The 23,083-nt window shown below is 43.2% G+C and overlaps 2 protein-coding genes across 2 annotated transcripts in view; both read right to left on the reverse strand.

The window, feature by feature from the left end:
* COPG2 (COPI coat complex subunit gamma 2) overlaps nt 1-7,972 on the reverse strand; it is a 109,120-nt gene extending 101,148 nt beyond the window's left edge. The window contains exons 1-4 of the mRNA XM_039243203.1: nt 7,876-7,972; nt 6,670-6,722; nt 5,845-5,925; nt 2,393-2,464 (exon numbers count right to left, since the gene is read on the reverse strand). Coding sequence (XP_039099134.1) covers nt 2,393-2,464; nt 5,845-5,925; nt 6,670-6,722; nt 7,876-7,912 — 243 coding nt within the window. The 5' untranslated portion in view covers nt 7,913-7,972. The remainder of the gene's footprint in view (nt 1-2,392; nt 2,465-5,844; nt 5,926-6,669; nt 6,723-7,875) is intronic.
* Nucleotides 7,973-8,243: 271 nt separating this feature from the next.
* TSGA13 (testis specific 13) lies at nt 8,244-20,853 on the reverse strand. Its single transcript, XM_039243218.1, has 7 exons — nt 20,700-20,853; nt 18,851-18,929; nt 16,896-16,967; nt 15,563-15,769; nt 10,758-10,897; nt 10,112-10,239; nt 8,244-8,513 (listed from the first exon to the last, which is right to left on the reverse strand). The coding sequence occupies exons 1-7, from the start codon at nt 20,720-20,722 to the stop codon at nt 8,347-8,349; spliced, it is 816 nt and encodes a 271-aa protein (XP_039099149.1). The 5' UTR covers nt 20,723-20,853; the 3' UTR covers nt 8,244-8,346.
* Between the last annotated feature and the right edge of the window lie 2,230 nt (nt 20,854-23,083).

The following is a 23,083-nucleotide window of genomic DNA, read 5'->3' on the forward strand; positions in this document are numbered from 1 at the left end:
TTTCAATTACTCAACTCCCTTGCTCTTCCCTGTTTACTAACCTGGCAAAAATCCTAACTCTGATGAAATCCAACCTCCAACTGCTCCACGCCGCATCCTGAAGTGTGTAGCCAGAGAAAAACATTCACTGTGCCACCAGGCAATACTTTCAATTCATGACCACTAACTCCAAGGGGCCATTCATACTGTCCTTCATTTGCCCAATCCATTTCCTAGAAAACTATTTCATGCCTTCTTTTTTTTTTTTTTTTTTTTTAAAGAGAGAGAATCCCAAGCAGGCTCTGCACCATCAACACAGAGCCCCACTCGGAGCTCTATCTCATGACTGCAAGATCATGACCTGAGGCGAAATCAGGAATCGGACACTTAACACACTGAGCCACCTAGGCGCCCGGATGCCTTCTTTTCTTAATACAACCTCTGTGCTACAAGCTTCGAGTGTGTCCTCGTTCTGTTTCCTCCCTGCCCTGCATGCTCTTCTCTGCTCCTTGTCCAGCTCTTCTTCCCAACTGCCAGCCTTCTGAGCAAACTCGCCACCAGACCCTTGCACGACAAATTCAAAGCCACAAAGAGGCGGCAGCCTTCCATTATTGTTATAACAGTCCCTCTCCACGGCCCCACTCCAGCAGCCTGAAATGCCAAGCTTTCTAGCCTAACTCCTCTCCTACGTAATTCTATGGTAATCATGATGGTTCTGCTTCCCTGATTGAAGCCCAAATTTCTGGTATAGGAAGTGATTACAGGGAAACAGGACCTTAACAATAAAAATCTGAAATTGCCTCTCTGATTTGATAAAAGGCATTAATGGCCCCCATTTCCAGGCGTAAAGGGGATACTCGTAGTCCATGGCATGTGGAGGCAAAGGACTTAAATCGCTGCCTGGAGAGAAGCAGAATCAAAGACCTATAGAAGACAGAGCTTGAGTAACCCAGTAGTTGCTGCCAAGGGATGTTGTGTAAAAATGGGTTATTATAATGCGTTAGCTGCTTCTAAGTACCCTGGAGAACCTGGTAAAAGAAATGTGTCCAGAGTTTTAAATTCACTGCTTAAAGTCTAGGTAAAGCACTAGGTAAAGGCCTTAACCGGAAGCCTATGTCATATGGACACAGGGCCAAGACTTCTGAAAAGCAAACCCTCTATGTGGCCGAATTATAATGCAAAACCCATACACACGCTGCAGGGAATCTGATATTAAAGGGAAGACTTTGATCAGGAAGGAGTGGGACCGTGGGAAGTGGGATGGGGCATATGGGCAGATTCTGATACAGCTGGGCCTCCACGCCCCAAGCCTCCTTCATTCCTCCGCCTGAGGAAATGCCTTTGCCTGAAGAGTGTGTAACAGCCTCAACTGAGACAGTCGCCTGACAAGGAAGCTGATTTCAGGAGTCACCTACTCCTGAAACTTCTCATTAGCCAGACACATAACCACGCTCAAAACCTAGAAGTTTCTGGGGGTTGGGCCCATAATGTGGCCTGTGAAGATATGCAATACATACCAAAAACACTGCAAGATTTGGACAATTTATGTCAACAGAAAGGTGGGAAAAGATCTCCCTGGACTGCCCTCCCTACAGGTTCTGAGCTAGAGCTGAGAAAAAGAGAAATACGTGCCACGTTTTAAAGACAGAAGGAAAGCAATGGCCATTATGCTATGAGAGGCAGGGTGGCTTAAGGTAGAAAAACAAATGCAAAGGGGCCAGCAGCTTGACTTTGGCCTTATTCTTCCTTTTCCCTCCCCATGTCCTCTTCCCCAATTTTTTTTTTTTTTTAATGTTTTTTATCTATTTCTGGGAGAGACAGCATGAGCAGGGGAGGGTCAGAGAGAAAGGGGGATACAGAATCTGAAGCAGGCTCCAGGCTCTGAGCTAGCTGCCAGCACAGAGCCTGACACAGGGCTCAAACCCACGAACCGCGAGATCATCACCTGAGCCGAAGTCGGACGCTTAACCGACTGAGCCACCCAGGCGCCCCTCCTCTTCCCCAATCTGCGTCCAGCTCATTTTCTTACCTGCCAGTCCTGCTGACCAGTGGCAACCCCAGGCTCACCAGAAACTTGACTAAGAACTTAGAGAGGTGGTAACTATATCCACTGACTTCCACACCAGTCCACTTGCGCCGTGGCGTGCCACAAGCCAAACAGTAGCAGCTTTTATGACTGTATGGTAGATGCGGGGGGCGGAGGAAGGGGGGGGGGCTTTACGTTACATACTATCCCTCTCTCATACTCATGTGGCCTTTTAATGAACATTTAAAAATGTTATGAAGACAAATAATTTTTTAGTAATGTTAAATATTTCAAGCAACCTTTCCCAATTGAGAACATTCTAACGTCCCCCAGGAAAAAGAATAAAAGGAGTTTTCCTAGCCTAAAAGAAAAAATAGAAAGACTTACATCATTAGATTGAAACAACCGAGTCATTGCAAAGAAGGCTTCTGTGGCTTCCATAGTTCCGAAGTGCTCACCCTAAGGAAAATTTAAAACAACTTCTTAAACTTAAAGTATACTATGGATTTTTTTCTACATTTCTGCAAAATTCTTTTAGAACTCAGGAAGAAAATCTCTTTGTAAACATTCTGCCCCTATGCTATTATTCTGGCTTTCAATTTATAAACCTGCATGGCCATTTTGTTCACTCCTTATTTAAAATAATTTAGTATCACAAGCCATGCTAGAAAAGTTATGGAATAGGAGTCTCTAACCTGTTAGCAGGAACTATGTTAATTTCCCTAGAGAATTGCAATTTACAAGGAGGTAGAAAATAATAGCAAATTGAGTTCCTAATCAGAATGGCATGTTATTACCACACCACCTATAAGCAGAGATCACACCTTTTATATTTCCATAATCCAATGCCCGGCACAAAGCCTAACATATTGTAAGAGCAGAATAAATATTAAATTGTAAAGAACTACATATTAGGAATCTCAGAAAACGTGGCAAAAAAGGACCAACTGCAAGGGCAGGAACCAGATTAGTTATACGAAAGTAAGCCTTTGGACGATGCTTTGCATCAGAACTTTAATGTGCTTCATAAATCATCTGAGGATCTTGCCAAAACGCAGAATCTGATTCAGTGGCTCTGGGTGAAGGCTGAAATTATGCATTTCTAACTAGCTCCCGGTGCTGCAAATGCTGCCGGTCTGGGAATGACTTTTTTTTTTTTTTTTTTTTAAGAATCAAGATGGTAGATAACCTATTTCACTCACACTCAAAAAATTTCAGGTTAGAGACCACCTGAAACATGACCATCTCAATATTTAATTTCATTAAAAGCAATCCTATATAAGGCATTAGTCTCAATCACTTTTCAGGGCTTCAAATCTCACATGGAACAGAACTAGCCTTCAATCTATTTATAAGAATAAGAGTTTAAAAGAATAAACAAATTCTGATGAAAAACTTTAAAAGTTTAGGACGAAAGACAAAGTATAAGAATTTACAATCATTTATTTTTATTTTTCAAAAATTTTTAAATGTTTATTTTTGAGAGAGAGAGAAAAACAGAACACAAGTGGGGGAGGGGCAGAGAGAGAGGGAGACACAAAATCCAAAGCAGGCTCCAGGCTCTGAGCTGTCAGCACAAAACCTGACTTGGGGCTCAAACTCACGAACCACGAGATCCTGACCTGAGCCGAAGTGGGACACTTAACCGACTTGGCCACCCAGGTGCCCCTACAATCATTTAAATCAGAGTACCCAACTTGTTCACCAGCAAGAGATTTCCCTCTATTTCTTTCATAAATATGTAGTGAATACATAGAAGTCCATGCACTTTTCAGTCATATTAATAAGCCCTAAATTCATACTTTTTGATTTGAAATTTAGAATATATGAATAGGTCAACTGTGGTAGAAACTTTAAAAAAAGTTTTTTTTTTTTTAACATTTATTTATTTTTGAGAAGACAGAGAGAGACAGTGTGAACAGGGGAAAGGCAGAGAAAGAGAGAGGCACAGAATCTGAGGCAGATTCCAGGCTCTGAGCTGTCAGCACAGAGCCCGACATGGGGCTCAAACTCACAAACCGTGAGATCATGACCTGAGCTGAAGTCGGACACTTAACTGACTAAGCCACCCAGGTGCCCCAACTGTGGTAGAAATTTAAAAGTATTTTTCCATAAAGCATTATCAACAACTAGACAAAAGATTAAACTAAGGTTCCCAAACCTGTTTCTGTAGTTGAGTGTGATTATCATATTATAGTGGTAATTTCCTTATCAAGATAATTAAATGTTTCAACATGTGTTGGCCATCAAAGAGGTATTGGACAATATAAAAGTATATGCTACTTGGAGAGCCTGGGTGGCTCAGTCCGTTAAGTCCGGCTTCGACTCAGGTCATGATCTCCCATTCACGGGTTCGAGCCTGCTTTGAGCTCTGTGCCGACAGCTCAGAGCCTGAAGCCTACTTCAGATTCTGTGCCTCACTCTCTCTGCCCATCCCCCCCACCCTCAAAAATAAATAAACATTAAAGAAAAAACAAAACAAAACTCTGCTTATATAATGGATTTAGCCAACCTGGACACAATGTGTGCTACGAAAAATTAAATCAAACAGATTTTGCTTTAAATGTTTCTAATATGCTACCACCGAGGAGCATGGTGTTTATGTAGGAATATATTTTATGTAAAAGTATGCACTCATTGCTCAGTGTCCATTTGCAAACTACAAGTCATTATGTCTCCAAATGAGGTCTTCAGTTATGAAATGCAGTAAAAATAAAAGATATTGTCGGGGCGCCTGGGTGGCTTAGTCGGTTGAGCGTCCGACTTTCGCTTAGGTCATGATCTCGGGTTCGTGGGTTCGAGCCCCGCATCAGGCTCTGTGCTGACTGTGTGACTCCCTCTCTCTCTGACCCTCCCCTGCTCACGTTGTCTCTCTCTCTCTCTCCTAGAAATAAAACATTAAAAAAAAAAAGATATTGTCATGGAATTCAAATCTTCTTAACACCATATGTAAACCACCGGAAGTGTGTGTGTGTGTGTGTGTGTGTGTGTGTGTGTGTGTGAGAATCTCAGAGACAAAATCACATTTTCTAAGCTCCTAGACATTTCATGACACTTTTTTAGTCTGAAGCAAAACAAACACAAGCACAAGAAAAATTTAAATTAATAACAAGCAAACCTAATCTACGTTCTATCACAGCAAATACTTCTGTCAGTTTTGTCTGTTACATCCCCAGCGCCTAATGCAGCACAGGAGTCAGCAGGTGTATTACAAATATTTGCTGAATGACTGAATGAAAACTATTCCTGGGTGTGTGTGTCCAGGACTATTCTCAATGCTTTACACTCATTATCTCATTGAATCATCACAACTTTATAAAACAGGTACTATCATAATCACCATTTATAGAAAAGGACATTAAGGCAACAAAATGGTTAAGCTCAGAATCATATTGCTTACCATGGTACGGTAGGGATAAAAAATAAAATCTATTAAAATCGAATAGAAAAACATCACTATTATATTCCTCCCCCGCAAAAAAAGGTAAAATATCTATTTGGAATTTGTCTAAGATTTCGTACTACATTTTTGGAGGGACATAAAGACCTCTGTCCAAATCTAAACAACATGCTTTAACATGAACTAATACTTGTTAGATGCGAATCAGTGTTGAGAATCTACCATGTGCTTGGCTGGTCTGGAACCTCATGAATAAAACAGAAGTATATGTCATAAACCTTGTCTTCAATAAGTTTTACATATCATTACCTTAATCAAACACGGTAGATTTTTGAATTAAATGAATTAAAAAAAATAAATAAATAACGATACTTTCCAGAAAGTACTTCACTGCATGTTATCCCAGGAAACAAACCTGAAGAAAATCAAAGTAGTTTACCTGGTTCAGTAAGTAGAGAATCTTTGTAAGAATATGTAAACATCTTCTTGGATTGATGGGTGTTTCATTGAATATGCGAGCCTATGGGGACAAAAAGCATTGTAATACTAGTAAAATTGCTATCATTTCTATCCCAGATTGCAAAAAATCAACTGTAATCAAATAAACATATTCTAATAAACATAAAATATAGTTCAATCACAATATCCAAATAATGTTAGTTGTTTACAGTTTTCAATTTGTCATAGTATATGATACATTATTAGGTATGGTCTTGATATTCTATTCTACACTAACTCCTTCCCTTAGACCTAGTACTTCAACTTTATGGGTTTTATGTGTTAAGTAGGATCACAGTATTTAACTATATCATTTGAAGACAGTTTAATGTCTACAACTTCCTTCAGTAACCTTGCACTATACACCTCTTTAGCATTTTACTTAAAACTATCACCATATAGCAGAGTCTACATGCTTTTGCATTTGTATAAATTCTAGACCTGCCAGTGATAAATAACCCCTCTTCCTTTTCCCTCTGAACACAGTTATCACATTCCTCAGTTCTTATTTTGGATCATAGTATTCGAGGGGCTCTCTCCCCACCATCTAAAATGGAATAGAAAAAGAAAGAACACAGGGTGCCGGCTCAGGTCATGATCTTGGGGCTTATGAATCTGAGCCGCCCATGGGGTTCTCTGCTGTCATCACAGAACCCACTTCAGATCCTCTGCCCGCCCCCCCCACCCTTCCCCTGCTTGCACACTCTCTCTCTCAAAAATAAACTTAAAAAAAACACAATGAACACAATATACTTCCAAGTCATACCTCCTGTAAGACAGCACTCTTCTCCAGATGCCGAAAGGGATTGGAGCCACTACCTATATTATAAACAAAAAATGTCTTTAATAGCTGTCCTGGACACACTCGTTATCTACAGAAGGGTATTGATTGCTTGGGATATCTCACCTAAGTGAAGTGACCATTTGGAGATTACAGTGACAATCATTACCATTCTGCATATAAGTTGAATAAAATCATTTTGATTCTGGTACTAGCTGTCATTGCTATCCTTATAAGATCTTGTACTTCTCTTTTGCAGGAACTCTGCCCAAAATGGAGTGTCTTCTTTCCTTGTCCTCTTTTTACGTGAATGATACAAATAAATGTCATGTGCACACAACTAAGATTAATGAGATTGGGGCAGGGCCCTTTGGATTTTCCTAAAGGCAAGCACTATCTTCGGTGTTTCCAACAATTATTGCGAGGCAGAAAAGAGTTTAGCAAAGAAGCCTATAAAGCTGGAAGGGGCCATGGAGATTTACTAACCCAAATCTCTACCACACCATGGGAGAACACCAAACACTGAGGGCTTTGGGTTTAGAGATTTAGGGGGGGTTGTTGTTGTTTTTAGGTGGCTTGACATCTTCCCCATTTGCTCCGGACCAAAGACCGGTATCAAGAACGCAAATGACTTTTGGATGCCTGAGCATTAAAAGACCTATATACCATGGGACAGTCTTAACCCCCATGGTTAAGACTGGAAGGTACAAGGCGCCTCCAAGTTCATACACACACAGGTCCCATCGAGCCCAGACCCACTCGGGGCCTCCCACTACCAGGGCCCCCCGCCTCGCACACGCGCGCACCCACTCCCTCCGCCACGCGCCGTGGGCCCGCCTTCTCTGCGGGCAGCCCACCCCGGGCGAGCGCGGCGGAGGCGGCTCCGAGGGGCTGCGCCCAGGGGAGGGGGCGGGAGCGGGGGGCGGGGCCGCCGAGCAGCCCGAGCGGCGCGCGGGCGCGGGGCGGGAGCGCGCGACCCGAGGGGAGGCTCCGGGGCCCGGGGGAGGGGCTAGGGGCAGGCCCCCGGCTGCAGCCAAGCGAAGCCGGGCGGAGGGAGGGGCGGGCTCCAACTCCGGCCCCCTGGCACACCGGCGCCCACGCCTTCGGGTCCGCGGCCCCCAAGAGCAGGTGGCGGCGGGCGAGGAAGGGGCCCCCGCGGCTGAGGGTGGGCGTCAGAAGCCCAGCGCGTACCAGACTCCTCGTCCTTCTTGTCGAATTTTTTAATCATCTTGGACGACTTCCCAGCGCCCAGACCCACCGCAACCGTCCCAGGCGCCGCAGCCGGCGAGCGGAAGAGGCTGCAGGAAGGCCAGCCCCGTGCTCTGGCGCCGGTTGGGTCGCCGTCCCGTCACTCGGGGAGAAGGCCCGCCCTTCCCCAGCTGTCGCGGCCGCTCTCGTCCCCAGGGGACGCGGCCACGCCCTCTCCTCCTCCCCCAGCCGGGCGGAGGCGGGGCCAGGCTCTAGGCCCCCGGGGCTGCGTCCTGGCCCCTAAAGCAAAGGGTCGCAGCCAGGGTGAGTCCAGGCCCACCCAGCCAGCCACCGGGCGACCCAAGCGCAGAGCAAGCAGAAAGCGATTTTATTTGGTTGGCACGTCGTGGATGGCGACTTCCGCAGGCCCCTTAGTCTCTGGAGGCTGAGGGGAGAGGCCTGGGGGGTTTGTTTTCAGTTGATGACAGTGGCGTTTTTTATAATCCACTGCTGGGCCCTTCCGTTGCGGAAGGCGTTCTCCCCTGGTACAGTTTTGGTGGGTTTCTTCTCCAGGAGAGATGAAAGGGTTAGTGGTTCCCAAATCATCTTGGAAGTCGGCATGTCACTCCCTGACTTGGCGACTGCAACAAAGCACAGGGCACCTTGGTGAATGTGGACATCCCAGAGGATCTGAAAGGACACTCAAAGTGAGGCAAGAAAGAGACCTACTTGGAGCGACCAGAGAGCTGGCCTTTATGTTTAGCAAGAGGGTAAAGTTTGGATCACGTACTACCGCGTCCAACCTTCTTTATAGTTCTGGATCCCTTCCCTTCATCAAAACCGAGTTTAAAACACTGCCAGTTTAGAGTCTTCCCTGTTTCATCCTATCCCCTTTAAATGATTCCATCTGCCACCGGGTTGACACTCAGGTAACTCTTACTAAGGTTCATTCACTTGTATTCATCATATTTTTCTTAGTCTTTTCCTAAAGTGTAGGTGGTTGTCAGTTCTCCCTGGAGTGTAACTAAAAAATGTTCCTACCTTTGGCTTCAGTGTCATCATTTTATCCAGAGTTTCTATCAACGTCTGCCTGTTCTTGGAAGCTTCCATCGCAGGCTCTTCTTGCTTCCATCCCTCCCCATGTTTTGGATGCACTATGCCTTGTAAATATCCCTTGAATCGGTATCCTTATTCCTACTGTGATCACCTTAATTCATGTCCTGTCCCCTCCCTCCTGGATGGCCTTCTAATCAGGCCCCATCCAATTAAGGCCCCATCCAGACTTTCTTTGTGTAATCTTTATTTGGATGCCTCTTAAACATGGAAAGTGATTTGCTATTGGCAGAAGGAGGGGCTGCTGGCCGTCTCTTTTGCGTGAAGTGGAGACTTTGTTTCAACTTCACAGCCACATTCTTTAGGGAAAGCACCACGATGGGCCCTTTAGATACTAAGTAAAGTAAGTATGTGCTCACTTTTCTTGAGGGAAACTAAAGTTACCAGAAATCTAATAATTGCTGCGGACTGAGATATTAAGTGTTCTGTTTAGAAATGTAAATTGGGTAGATCATTAACAGGCAAGAACCTGTTAATGATCTACCCAATTTACATTTTAACTTTTAATTATTATATTTTGACTAAGTGTATGTCAGAACAAAATATAACTAGTATATCAAAACCATGATGTCAATGATATAGTATTAGGACAGGAACACACACACAAAAACAAACGGGCACCTGGATGGCTCAGTTAGTTGAGCATCCAACTCTTGATTTTGGCTCAGGTCATGATCTCACGGTTCCTGGGTTTGAGCCCTGTCTCAGTCACCGCACTGACAGCACTTAGCCTGCTTGGGATTCTCACTCTCTCCCTCTTTCTGCCCTCCTCCCCATCCCCCCAGCTCTCTCAAAATAAACACTTTTAAAAAGAAAACAAAAAACAAAAAACCTTTTAAAGGAAAACATTATATAAGCAACAGGGCCAATAACACATCAGTATAGCCAAAACTATTAGAATGGTAGGTGATGTAGTTGGGAACACCACACTAAAGCTTTCTTGAAATTTACGAGTTTAAACAGGATCCAAAGCCCAGTGCCACCTGGGCCTATTAACAGTTGTTAGCTTCCATACTACAAGGGAAAATAGCCTCCAGAACCTCTTTATCTCTTGTCCCCAAAAGGTTGCCCCCTCCTGCTCACATCTCAGATCTGTAAGACCTTGCTTCGAAAGAAAGCAGCTTACCTTCTTTCTTCCTATCTCTTTCACAGACGGAAGCAAAGTTGAGCTGGGGGTACATTTTTTTCTGTTTCTGCAAAGCATAGACCTTCAAATACTTCCCGTCATTCTTGAAATCATCGTCGGTGGAAAACCTTCACAAAGAAAGCTCATTTAGTAGATCCTAAGGCAGGGGGTTAATGGAACTAGTCAAGAAAGGACCGTGACTAGAGGGTGTTCATTGGTGGGAGTATTGCTCAGTGGAAGGGAAGTTTCTAGAACCTAGCATTGTAAACCCGTGAAGGAACTCCAGAGTCTCTTATCTCTTCCCCAAATTAGATGTGGGCTGCCCCTCTAACTTGTTTCAAATGAACTCTCATAGGACCTTGCTCCTAAGCTACAGCCCTTTACATGCCCTGGAGAAAATTTTGTTCTGTTTCTCTTAGAGCTCTTTGAGTACTTCTTGTCACTCTTGAAAATCAGTTTTAGAGAAAAACCTTAGTTTTGTGTTACTTTCTCTCATTAGGGTCTAAATGAGGATGGGGGTCATGTAGGGAAGTGGTCTCATTAGTATGCAATTACATATATTTCTTACAATCAACAGTTTTTGTTAAATTGTGATGAAAAGAGATAGTAACTTGAATAAGGAAAAGAGAGGAAAGAAAATGTTCACCTAAACCACTGTTCTTGCTTGGATGTAGGATCATCCAGCAAGGTCACAGGAAAGGTTGGTTTCAGCTCAAATCTTGACTTTTTTTTCTGAGACATCAGGGGTAGGCAGGAGTTCTCAGGAGGTTTGTGCTGATAACCTTCCTACAGCAGAGGGAAGAAGAGTAAGTGAAGGAGGAAGCTGAACCCGTGGGACTGAACTAAGTTCCCGGACTGAGCTTCAATTCCTCTAAAATGATGCAACAGACCCTGCCAGAGGGGGCACGTGGGGACTGAAACCAAAAGAAAAGGAAGCCGTTCCCTAAGTGGGCTAAACACTAGACCCCCCCTTATCCATGGAAGATACATTGCAAGACTCCCCGTGGGTGCCTAAAACCATGCAGAGTGCCGAGCCTTAGATATTGACTATATTTTTTCCTATACATACATATTTATGATAATGTTTAATTTATAAATTAGGCACAGTAAGGGATTCATGACAATAACCAATGAGATAGAATAATTATAATGTATTGTGTAACAAAAGTTTCATGAATGTGCTGTCTCTCTCTAAAAATATCGTATTGTACCGACCCTTCTTCCTGTGATGATGTAAGATGATAAAATGCCTACATGAGGAAATGAAATGAAGGAAAGGTGGATGCACTGTGACTTAGCATTAGGCTGCTGTTGAAGGAGGACCATCTGCTTCAGGATCAGCAGCCTCTGTGGGGACTGAGGTTGATTGTGGGTAACTTAAACCCTGGAAAGGTAAACCACAGATAAGGGCTGGGGTGGGAGAGGGGGGTGTGGGAACTGGTGTACCTATTTGCTTTGTTGTCAGAGAACTTGTCCAAAGCTTGGTCAGTTTCTTAAGTAATTGACTGGACTTGCCCAGTGGCCCTTTGAAGTGAATGGCAGAGAAATTTACTTGGTTTTGAGAAGGATTCAATTGGTGAATCCTTTAGGAAGCCAAGCATTTGGTACTAAATTGGGAAATAGATCCATGGGACTATACCTTCCTTTCTCAAAGATGACTGCCTCATTCACATTCCCTTCTCTGTCTGCAGTGAAAAGGTCATGGAATGGGATGTTTTGTAAAGTAATAATTTCACCATTACTAAAGGTCATAGAATCAAAGACTTTCAGAAAAGCTCTTAAAGGTCATTCAGTCTAACCATTCATCCTTATCCCCTCCACAGTATTACTACCAAATGGTCAATCTTCCTACACCTAAAAGCCCTACCTATTTCATCTTTGCTCAGCTGTTGGCTCTCTCCCTGTAACTTTGACCCTGCAGCTCAAACAGAACAAATCCAATGTCTCTTCTGGATTGAACTTGAGGAGATCTGTCACGTCCCTCCTAAGCTTGTTCTCTTCTTTTAGGCTCAACATTGCCAATATATTGAACTTTTCTTCATGTGATATGGTTTTAGGCTCCCTCTTCTCCTGATTTTTCTCATTTGAGAAAATGATCGTTTATAGTCTCCCAAATATGCCACAATCTTGAATGAAAACAATTATGCTAGCAACTGCAGGACACATCCTATTGCCCTGCTAAAGCCTTACTTCAAATGTCATCACCTCTTCCAAGAGCCTTGCCTAACTACACCATCTAAAATCGCCCCCCACACCCATCGTGCTCCATTCCCTTATCCTCCTTGGTCATGGCACTTACACATTATACAGTATCTGTGTGATTGTTTGCTTGCTTATGGTCTGTCTGCCTCACTAGAATTAAACTCCATTCAGGCGGACCTTGGCATACTCACTGATATATCCCTACTACCCATAACAGTGCCTGACATAAAGGAGGTGCTCCATAAATACTAGTCAAATGAATGAAAGAACAAATGAATGACCAGGCGGATTCAACGACACACAGTGAGCTTCTTCTCATAGAATTTTAAAGCCTCTTTTAAAAATCCAAAAACTGGGGAGCCTGGGTGGCTTAGTCGGTTGAGCGTCCGACTTTCGCTTAGGTCATGATCTCGCGGTTCGTGGGTTCGAGCCCCGCGTCGGGCTCTGTGCTGGCTGCCGGCTCAGAGCCTGGAGCCTGTTTCAGTCTGTGACACCCTCTCTCTCTGAACCTCCCCTGCTCACACTGTCTCTCTCTCTACTAGAAATAAATAAAACATTAAAAAAAAAAAAAACCAAAAACTTCCTGTTGAACCATGTCTTTTAAATTCTGTATTTGTTCTCTTTAAGCTCTTCCAGTTTTGAGGAACTTCCATTCACGTTACCTCAACAGATAGAGATTTTACTGTAAACACGCATGTGCTTAGGAACGAAGACATAGCTAATAATCTGGCCACAAAAAGAGAAGAAACTCTGCAGAGCTAGATCTCACAACAGAAAACCAAGAACAGAAAAGTATATAGAATCCAAGACAGTGCTAGCTAAGGTCTACAACAGCATGAGTTTGTGTGCCTTGTTTCTAGCACCGTATCATTAGCCTGTCTCCTACTTTCTTCCTGTCTGCCTCCCTCTCTCTGTGTGTTCATTCCCTACCTTTACTCTGTATCCTTCTATTTTCCTGCAACTTCAACCTGCCCCTCCTCTGCCTTCATGTTCCTGACGCTACCCTCCTTCCCCTCTCACCACCTCCCCCATCAGCTTTCACTCTCACCCCCTCGATCTTCCCCTTTCCCGATCCAGATGCCTGGAAGCAGGATTCTGTTGGCCTGTGGATTTGGGTTGTTGGTAGGTTGGCTAGTTTTGGTGTTGGCTTGGTTACTGGATTTGGAGATTGTGTGCTTTCATTTGGGAGTACCAGTCTACACCACAGGTTACTGATCAGCCTATGAAGTTTGCTTCACTGGCTCTGGTGTCCCCCCCGCCCCCCCGCCCCCCACCTCAGGTCCCAGTCAGTTGTACAAAAGGGGATCTCTCAAAACATCCTTTTCTTCATGGACTATGGTGGAGCCATTTCATTTCCCTTAGAAGGGGCTGTGAGAATAGTGATCACCATGATAGACATGCCATCTCCATTCTTCAACTTGCCTGCTGGAACCCACCATCTTCTAACACACATGTCCTGGTATAGCAAAACAACGCTTCTTTTGGCTCCCTAAAGACTGTCACTCTTGTCAGGCAAGAGAAGGGGGGTGGGGGTTGCAGTATGAACATGAAAGAAGCATTCTAGATATTGGGCATACCCTTCTTGAACTTGACCCAGATAGTCCATAGAAATACCATGGTGTCAGTCTTTGACAATCAGTGCCTTAACCCTGTCTATTAATACAATTTGGCTGGTAGCACAATTTGCTCATGAATATGATCAGGTCCTGCACGTAATTTGCACAAGGTGTTGGGAGAAATCCCGTCTTGCACCAAGTTACATGATAGTCTTGTATATTTCCTTCTATACCTTGAGCAGGACAATCTGGCCTGGCATTTGTGCCCCTCTCAGTGTACGTTACCCACATCACCATGAGAAGTAACCACTGAGTTTAAGTTCAAAGGGCACAGATTCTGAGACTCAAGAGACCATAGGCAAGGGATTAGCTCATTAGCCTATGTGCAGCATATATCATTGCATAGTACCATTTTATTCCCCATTTGGAGAGGAATCTTTTACTGCCATTCATCTAGCAACTAAGGAAATACTAACCTCAAATTCTCCATGCTATATTACAAGGGTCTGTCTTAGGTAATTTCTGTTATAATTAGATTCTTTTGTTTGCACTTTCACTTTATTTAATTTCTTCTTGTTGTATTAGGCCTGCTCTCAAGGCTGTCAAGATCTTTTTTAGATCCCGATTCCTAAATATCTTTTAAATTGATTTTCTTCACTTCCTCTGCTATTAATTTAGTTCAATTCTTCAGCATCTCTCCCCTTAGCTTTTGTAGTAACATCACAACTAATCTTTCTGACTTGCATCTCTTCCACAATGAACACATCTTTCTCCCAACCTCCAAAAAAAAAAAAACGGTTGTTCTAAAAATGCCAATTTGATTATACCTTTTATGTCCTGCCATTTACTCTCTGACATCTCCCTAAATGCACCTCACTTTCTTGTGTCTTCATGTGTCTACCTTTCCCTCTGATGAGGACATTCTCCTCTTTTGTCAAGGATCGTCTCCTCTGTAAAATCTCCCAGATCACTCCCTTTCCTCCGACAAAGATGCTAAACTCTATGTTAGTTCTGTATCTTGCATAGCCTTTTGTTATCCATATATCCTGGCATATTATAATAACTTTTATATTTCTCATTTATTGATCAGTCTCTCCTACCAGTCTCCAAGTTCCTTCAAGATAGAAACTGTCCTGAAAGCATATTTTAGTTCTTTGCTTAGTGTTTGTTCAGCAATTGTTTACCCGATTGAACATGAACTTGTGCAGTGTAGAACCAAGTCCCAAACGTCTGGCTGTTGTGATGGTAAATCCTCTGGTGTGTTCCTCTCCCCTTCCTCTGACACCCAAAAGCCGTGGGCGTAAAGTGTAATCCTTTACCCATTTCCCATTTAGTTATTTCTGTTTTTCATTCTTCATTTCCTGATTTATCCTTTGCTACTTTATACTCAACCAGAAAACCAGTGGCTAGTTCACCTTTGGGTAATTACAAACTAAATGTCTTTGGCCAGGGAGGAACAGTTTCTAATTAGGACCCTCTTTTCTCCACGCAATGAAGTTTCAGGACACAAGCTTGTGCAATTCTGGTTCTGAGCCTTCCCAGGCTCTCCAGATTCTTTGTGTGTAAAATATATGGAAAGGAATAAGGAGGAAGAAGAGGGTTCCTGATACCATCTTCCATGTTCATTTCATTCCCTTCTTCAAGCTACCTCCTCATTCCTCAAGGTGCCAGGAAGCTTCCCAGGTGCCATTACCTTGAGCAGCAATTCCTTGGGAAAGTATTTTGGTGCGATGTTTTTTCCTTGCTGGTCGAATGGGCAGGGAAGTGGATTGTTGGTCAGAATCAGTAAAGTCTTGTCCTGATCATACTCTATTACTTTTAACATGAAGCTTTTGATTTTCCTGTCTCGAGTCAGGAATTTCTGCAGGGCAGTGGGCTTCAAAGGCTCATAGTACTGGGCCTGAGCAACACAGAGGTTTCCAGAAAGACAAAGGGATTAGATCAAGAGAAGATTAATGAATCGATTGCCTGGTTTTCTGCCTCTGTAGGGAAGGGACAGAGGGTGCACAGTGGCTGAACAAATCTGCTCTGAAATTTGTTTTACAGAAAATGGCTGATGCTCTCTGTCCCTCTCTACCCTCAGAACATTCCCCACAAATAGACTAAGGGGCGAGGAAATGAGATGGAAAGGTTCCCACATAAAAGAAGCAAAATGACTTAGTTCTTCTGAAAAAGTGTAACATCGTGCCCAACACCATGAGGCAAAAAGAAACTTCCATGTTAAACCCAAATGACCTTCTCTACAAGTCTGTTTGAGGCAAAGGGAGAGATTGCCGGACACCAAAGCTCCTTCCTTGTTCCGGGAGACCAACACAGCCCCTCTCTACATCTTCCCACTTACCAAGGGTTCTCCACAGGCACAACCACATTAACATGCACAATAAGCATGACCTTGTGGGGGAAAAGCAGTCACAAAAGACTGCGTGTCATTTAAGATGTGGTGGGGGAAGGGACAGTCCCACTAAATTTGCTTTTCCATCCCCAGGAGGGAGGCAGAGGATTGGCGAGGGAGAGAACAGAATACCTCCCATTAGAAATAGGTCTTCTCAGGGCACCCGGGTGGCTTAGTTGGTTAAGCGTCTGACTTTCACCCAGGTCATGATCTCGCGGTTCGTGGGTTCGAGCCCCGCGTCGGGCTCTGTGCTGACTGCCAGCTCAGAGCCTGGAGCCTGTTTCAGTCTGTGACTCCCTCTCTCTCTGACCCTCCCCTGCTCGTGCTGTCTCTCTCTCTCTCTCTCTCTCTCCTAGAAATAAATAAAACATTAAAAAAAAATAGGTCTTCTCAACTTAAAAATAAATCAGCTGCAGCCAACACCTTCTTCCCATTCCCTCCCTTGTCCCTCACTATCACCATACCCGGCACTGCCACTGGCCTGGTGTCCTACGACAGCCCTGCTTTCCTGTCCTAGGAATCTGCGCGGTCACAGAAGCTGGCGGCCCCAGGAGGCATTTGGGATACTCTAGCAGTGGGCCCTGCTGCTGAACCCTTAAGGATCTTGGCGGGGATGAGTGCTTTTTCAACCTACCAAATTTGGATGGACTGTGTATTGCCGAAGATTCTTCAGAACAAATTTTGAATGCCCGACTGCATCAAAAATCTAGAGACAATAATTGAAATCAGTGGTTTCGAGTTGCACCTATCCTAAACAACATTCCATTCCTTACTTCACCTTAGGTTGACTCAAAACCGGTCTCTAATTTAAATTAAGTGAGAAGAACAAAGTACTCCAAGTTTTGTACCCTGGGACTCTGGGGTGCGAGGCACAAGCAAGGAGAGCTAGGTTCAGAGGCATCCTGCCAGGGAAGTTTCTACGTGGAAAATGTGGACCTGCTTTATGAATGTCAGATGAAGCTGTGAAGAGGGAAGTAGGTAAAGGGCAGCATCAAAGTTCAGATGGGGACCAGTCACTCCAAAGGATCATACCTCTTCCTTCTGCCTTTTCCATTTCTACAGGAGTGAAACTCAATGTGGATGACACTCTCTCAGGGAGAAAAGCAAGTTATAAAAAGGCAATAACTGAAGAGTTGTAGTGCAAGGGAGCCCTGGGGATCACTGCCTTCGAGCTGGAAGCAGGCATATAGAGGAAGAGAGAAATAACGGTGCATTTTGCTTTTTTGAATATTTCTACAGCACATGATTCTTCCAGAAGTGTTGGCAAAAAATAACTGAATGTTGGTAATACTTCTGTCCACTTCTTTGCATTTTTCTGCCGGTGGACGTGCTGGTGATTGGAAGACTACTGGAGTGTTGTGTCTGGTGGACGTGCTGGTGATGAGCAGACTGGTGGAGTGCCATGTATGGCTGTACATTTGCCGGGCCTGCTGCATCGCCTTTGCTGACCCTGGTGTTACTGCCTAGCCTCTAGCTCAGCCCTAACTTATCCGAAGATGAGTCAAAAGGATGAGGACAGAAGGAAATAAAAGCTGAGTTACCTCCTTTGGGCTTGGCATAATCAGAAATCAGAAAAAGAGGAGTCACAATCCTGTATTTGGATCAACATTTCCAAGGACTGCCATGCCCGCGAGGAGGTGATATGGTAAGATGAGGCGCAGAGGAAACAGAACGTGCACTGAGAGGTGAGGAAAGCATGAACGTGAATGGGGAAAGAGGGTAGGTGTAAGGATGGGACAGAACTGTGCAACGGGGAAGGTATTATGCCCCTAGAGGAAAATGCCAGAAGCTGGCAATGCCCAGGGGTTGGGGAGGGCTGTGGGATAGAAGGAAGACTATCAGAGCCATCCCATACATTCCATTAGGAACAATGAGAAGAAATAAATCCAAAGATGTAATGATTTAATTTTTGGAGAACTGAAATTCCTTTGTTCAAAACAAGGATACCTTAGGAACAATCCACTTTGGGAACAATCCATTTCACAGAAATGATATATATATTTAGAATCATAGAGATCTCAGGAAAATTTGAGAGAAAGATGTGAAGACTTTTGTAGGTTTTTAAAAATTAACTTTAGGGGAGAAAATCTCTAAAGAAAATGTTTTTACTCTTGAATTTTTCTGAGATATTGCATCTCAGTTCCAAAGGAGTCTACAGCAGTTGACTAAACCCATGGGAGTGTCCAAAGTGGAATATGTTTTTAGTTTTATGTTGAATTACACTATCGTGGCTGGTAAAATAAAAGTTGGCCTGGAAAGTTCACTTGAACATGAAAAACCTGGGGAGGCAACCAAACTACCCAGTGGAGTTTTGCTGCAAGAGGTGGCCATAAAGCCTAGCTAAGTAGGGTTTCTAAGATAGGTTTATGGTCCCTGGCTTCTAGCCCTGATTTGTCACTGATATGTCCCTGCCTCTTTTCTATGTCTCTGTGTCCCTTTCATAAAATTAGGGTAAATTAACCTTGCTCTCTATACAAATATTGACCCCTTCTTGCTTTTCAACAGGAAGTTTGTGAACCCAACTTCTAAAGTACTCAGAGTAACTCCAAAGAAAGACTACACATAAACATTTACTAAGGCCCTTCTTACCTCATCATTATCAATCCCTGTTCCTTTCTCAAGTTTAACTGAGCTGGTTCTTGGAGCCATTGATATACCACGGTGAAACCTGAAAAAGAAGTAGAATAGCTGATTATATTTTCTTACTCAGACACCTGGTCCTTGGCATATTTACAAACTCCCTCAACAAAGTTTGCGAGCCTGACTTAGAAGAGCCCAATTTGGGTGGTCACTAATTAAATACACACGTACAGTAAAGAAATAGGATTTGTTATTATCCAACCTGCATGCTGGGGGGGAAAAGCAAAACTTCAGTTCAAAGAGCTCAGCAACGGGGACCTCTTGGAGATATGATACCTGATAAGTTGAATTCTTCAATAATAGGGGTTTTAGATAGCTTAAGGGAGTGCTCTTGTAGATTGCTTCAGGACATTCTTTTGGGCACCTGGACATTTATAATATCCGTAAAGATGCCCTACTGTTTTGAATACCTACCTGCCTACTCTTCTCCACAGGGAAATGGCTCTACCTTTGCCAATAATTAACTAATGATTCCATGGAAAGGGACATTATTAGTGGAACTTCACAACTAAATTTCTAATTCTTAATGACTATACTTGGATTACTGCTCCCTCTTATACCTAACCATATCCAAGTTTCTCTATCTAGAACTAAGGTGGTAAAAATCATGAGTGGCAAATATTCTCATACTCGTTCTTTCTCTTACTTTCTGATCCCCTACCCAGATACCAGTTCGTTTTGGAGAAAATGGGGAGGGAGGCAGAAGTTGCAATATTTAATAATAAAGTGTTTCAGATTCCATGACTAATTCTACTAAACCCATTTACTGCCTGAACACAGGGAAAGATGCTCATCAATAAGATTGGGTTAATGCTTAAAATAAATGGCCTGCTTCCTCCTTGAAGAGTGTTCCTATTTGGATATAAACTAGCTTTCATTAAGTAGTAGCCTGGCACTGCCTGAAGTAGACCTCTCTCCTCTAAAAATGAGGGTGGCCATGTAAGGACCAAGCTAAGAAAAATAGAAATAGCCAAGCTATGTAGTTGGCAGGTCAACTGCTATAGGATGGTACAAAGCATCCCAAATCCAGGATCAAGTCCCATCCAAGCATAGCTCACTTCCACCTGTTGCTGGCTACCAACTTCCTTAACTCAGGCCAGAGGTCTTAAAAATAGTTTCAAGGGGAGCAGATGACACATTGTGGACAGACCAAAATAAATTCATCTCCACTTGACATCTTAAAGGTGGTACCATTTTTATGTGCCCTACTACCTTAAGTCATCTAATAATAATATACAGTAATCTTCATTTTCACACTTTTAAAAATGATTCTTTATTATCTCAAAGGCAGCACAGGATCCCAGATACTATTCTTTAAGGCCAATTTAAGGCATAGAGCTGTGGGGGAAATTCTCCTTCAGCCCAGCACTGTCCACCAAGGACAGTCTGGTGCTTTACTTTTAACAACTCTATTCTCATTGCTGCATGAAACACAGACTAAGATCTGGTTTTTGATCTGAGGACACCCAATTAAAATATTTTAATGCTTGTTTATTTATTTTGAGAGAGAGAGGGAGAGAGCAGGGGAGGGACAGAGAGAGATGTAGACAGAAATTCCCAAGCAGACTCTGCGCTTTCAGTGCAGAGCCTGACGTAGGGCTTGATCTCACAAACCATGAGGTCATGACCTGAGCCTAAATCAAGAGTTGGATGCTGAACCAACTGACCCACCCAGGTACACCTAAAACATTTTTTAGTGAGGCTACTCTGTGACTGTTCAAAGCGATAAGGACTACAACCAATGTTTGCATAAAATGGTATGTATTTATAAACTAGTTGGACGAACAAAAGTACACACTTGGTTTGTTTCTTTTGGCCCATTGCTGTTCACTGCTAAGTGGGTCAATCCAAGGCAAGTATTCACTCAGAGGCCAAATTCAGGCCTCCAAAGAGTCCAGGTTCTGTGGGGGCTCAATTCAATCCATTCTTTCCTTAGCACACACCATGTGGTCCTGTTCAGAAACAAGAGAAGACCAGTAGGTGCTGTTGTGAATGCAGAAAATGCACAAGACATGATGACATTTGTCCTCACGAACTTAGGTGGTAAATGGTGGAGTGGAAGGGGCAGGGGGAGACAAAGTGACTGTTACATGTGAAATAGTAAGGACAAATACCTGCTAGTATATTAGGTAAGTGATTTCATTTCTCAGGGCCTTGATTTCCTCATTTGTAAAAAATGGAGAGAGTTAACCAAATGATTTAAAGGTGATATTCTAATTCCTTTTGACAGCGCTAAGATTTTCCTACGTAAAGACCTGAAATAAAATTCATTCATGGGTCAGTCGTGGGAGAAAGTTGGAGAGCAGCCATGCTTTAATTTACATCCCCTTTCAATACAACCACACTCCCATAAGTTAGGTCTATAAAACTGGGCAAAGTGTGTGTATATGTTGGTGTGGGGAGGGGGTGGCAGGAAGTCTAAACGCTGATGGTGTGCAAGCCACCATTTAGAGAGGAGAGGTCAGCAAGGCCCATGGGGATGCTTCCTAAAGGATGTAGAGCTTGAGCTGGGCCTTGTAAGATGGTGCATGAAGTTGCATAACTGGAAGATATTTGTTGTTTAAGTAGCAAGACCTAAAAGTGGATAGGTGGGAGGGATCAAATCATGGGGGTCTTGGCAATGAAGGAGGAACTTTGATAAGGCCTTTCAGCCCAAGCTCCTATAGAGCCTGTGGGTTTGGAGGAAAGTGTTAGTGTCTGTGTTAGTGTTGATAGTGTCAATAAGTGATTGTTTAAGGTTTATATCTAGTTTGATTGTCTAGACATAAACCCTAAAGACAATTGTCTAGAGTTTATGACTAGACTGAGCTAAACTCTGAAATTTTCCTCAAGGGTAATAGACTAATGAGCTTTTCACCCTTTTCTCACCCTTTAATTTACCGGAATCATGAGTCCAGTTCATGTGGATACTGAAACTAAAATAAATAGAAGCCACCAAACTGGGAGGTACAAATCTTTGACTGTCTTTCTGTAACCCAGGGTGGAAAAAAACAAAATCACACAAACACAAAAACAACACCCGGACTAAGAATGGAAAGATCTGAAGTACAATACCTTGAAGGACATCAGGAAACCTTAGTTCAATGAGGAAGGAGAGAGTCCTTGGCAATGAAAACTTCCATTTTGAAAGCATCTTATTCTTTTCTTGATTCTGGAGGAGACACAGGAATTTGTGATGAACAGGCAATCTAGAATGCTTGGGTGTTCTATGTTGGAGTGAGCACAGAGACATCGACAAAATCTACTCCAATCTGCTCCAATTTGTTTTTCCCACATATGACTTCCCTTATACACACAGTGACCTTGTCACCATATCCTAACTTCTACCTTATTTTTTTAATGTTTATTTTGAGAGAGAGAGAAAGAAAGGGAGAACATGGGAGGGGCAGAGAGAGAGGGAGAGAGAGAACCCCAAGCAAGCTCTGTGCTTTCAACACAGAGCCCAATGGAGGACTCAATCCCACAAACTGTGAGATCATGACCTGAGATAAAATCTAGAGTCTGACACTTAACTGACTGAGCCACCCAGGCGCCCCAATCAACCTCTACTTTTGCAAATGTTTTCACCCTATTTCTCAAATAGTGACCTTTTTATCTTATTCCCCATACTTAAAACACTCCCCACATCTTCAAACCATTTGGATCTTCTTCTTTCTTTATGTTACTACTGAGGTCTTTCCTCTTCAGAGAAGACTTCCCAGATCAATCCAATCCCAAACTCTAGCCTGCAGGCGCTGCTTTTTGTGCATGCAATTATATAGTGTCTTGTAGTTTTATCTTTACTTTTCTTCTGTGCAGGTACTGTTTGCCTCCTAGGCAGTAAGCTCCCTGAACGTATGTGAATTTTATGTATATTTGTTCCCCCCACATCCCCCACTACCACCGTGTTTTGTATACTGGGCATTCAAAATCAACATTTATTTCCATATGTTTACTGACAATTTATGACATGTTAAGCACCATCCTAGGCAATGAGAACCAAACATAAATCCTAGTCCCTGACCTCAAGGAGCTCACAGTTTAGCCAGGAGGAGAGACAAAGAAAGAGCTCAATTTAACAGATTGCAATGTGTATATCAGAGATCTGTTCAGGATGCTGTTGAATCAAAGAGGAAGAACACTAAACCCTGGGAGACATTTGGAACTAACACTTAAACTGATCCTGGAAAGGTGAGTACAAAT

This window comes from Hyaena hyaena, unplaced genomic scaffold (assembly GCF_003009895.1).
Source record: "Hyaena hyaena isolate Hyena2069 unplaced genomic scaffold, ASM300989v1 scaffold_8, whole genome shotgun sequence".
NCBI lineage: Eukaryota > Metazoa > Chordata > Mammalia > Carnivora > Hyaenidae > Hyaena > Hyaena hyaena.

Coding starts and splice junctions, on each gene's coding strand:
- TSGA13 (XM_039243218.1), bottom strand. CDS start 20,722: ATGGGCCAAAAGAAACAAACCAA. Junction 15,770..16,895: donor ACACAGTCCATCCAAATTTG/GTAGGTTGAAAA, acceptor TGTGTTGCTCAG/GCCCAGTACTATGAGCCTTT. Junction 10,240..10,757: donor AAGCAAGAACAGTGGTTTAG/GTGAACATTTTC, acceptor TTCTTTGTGAAG/GTTTTCCACCGACGATGATT.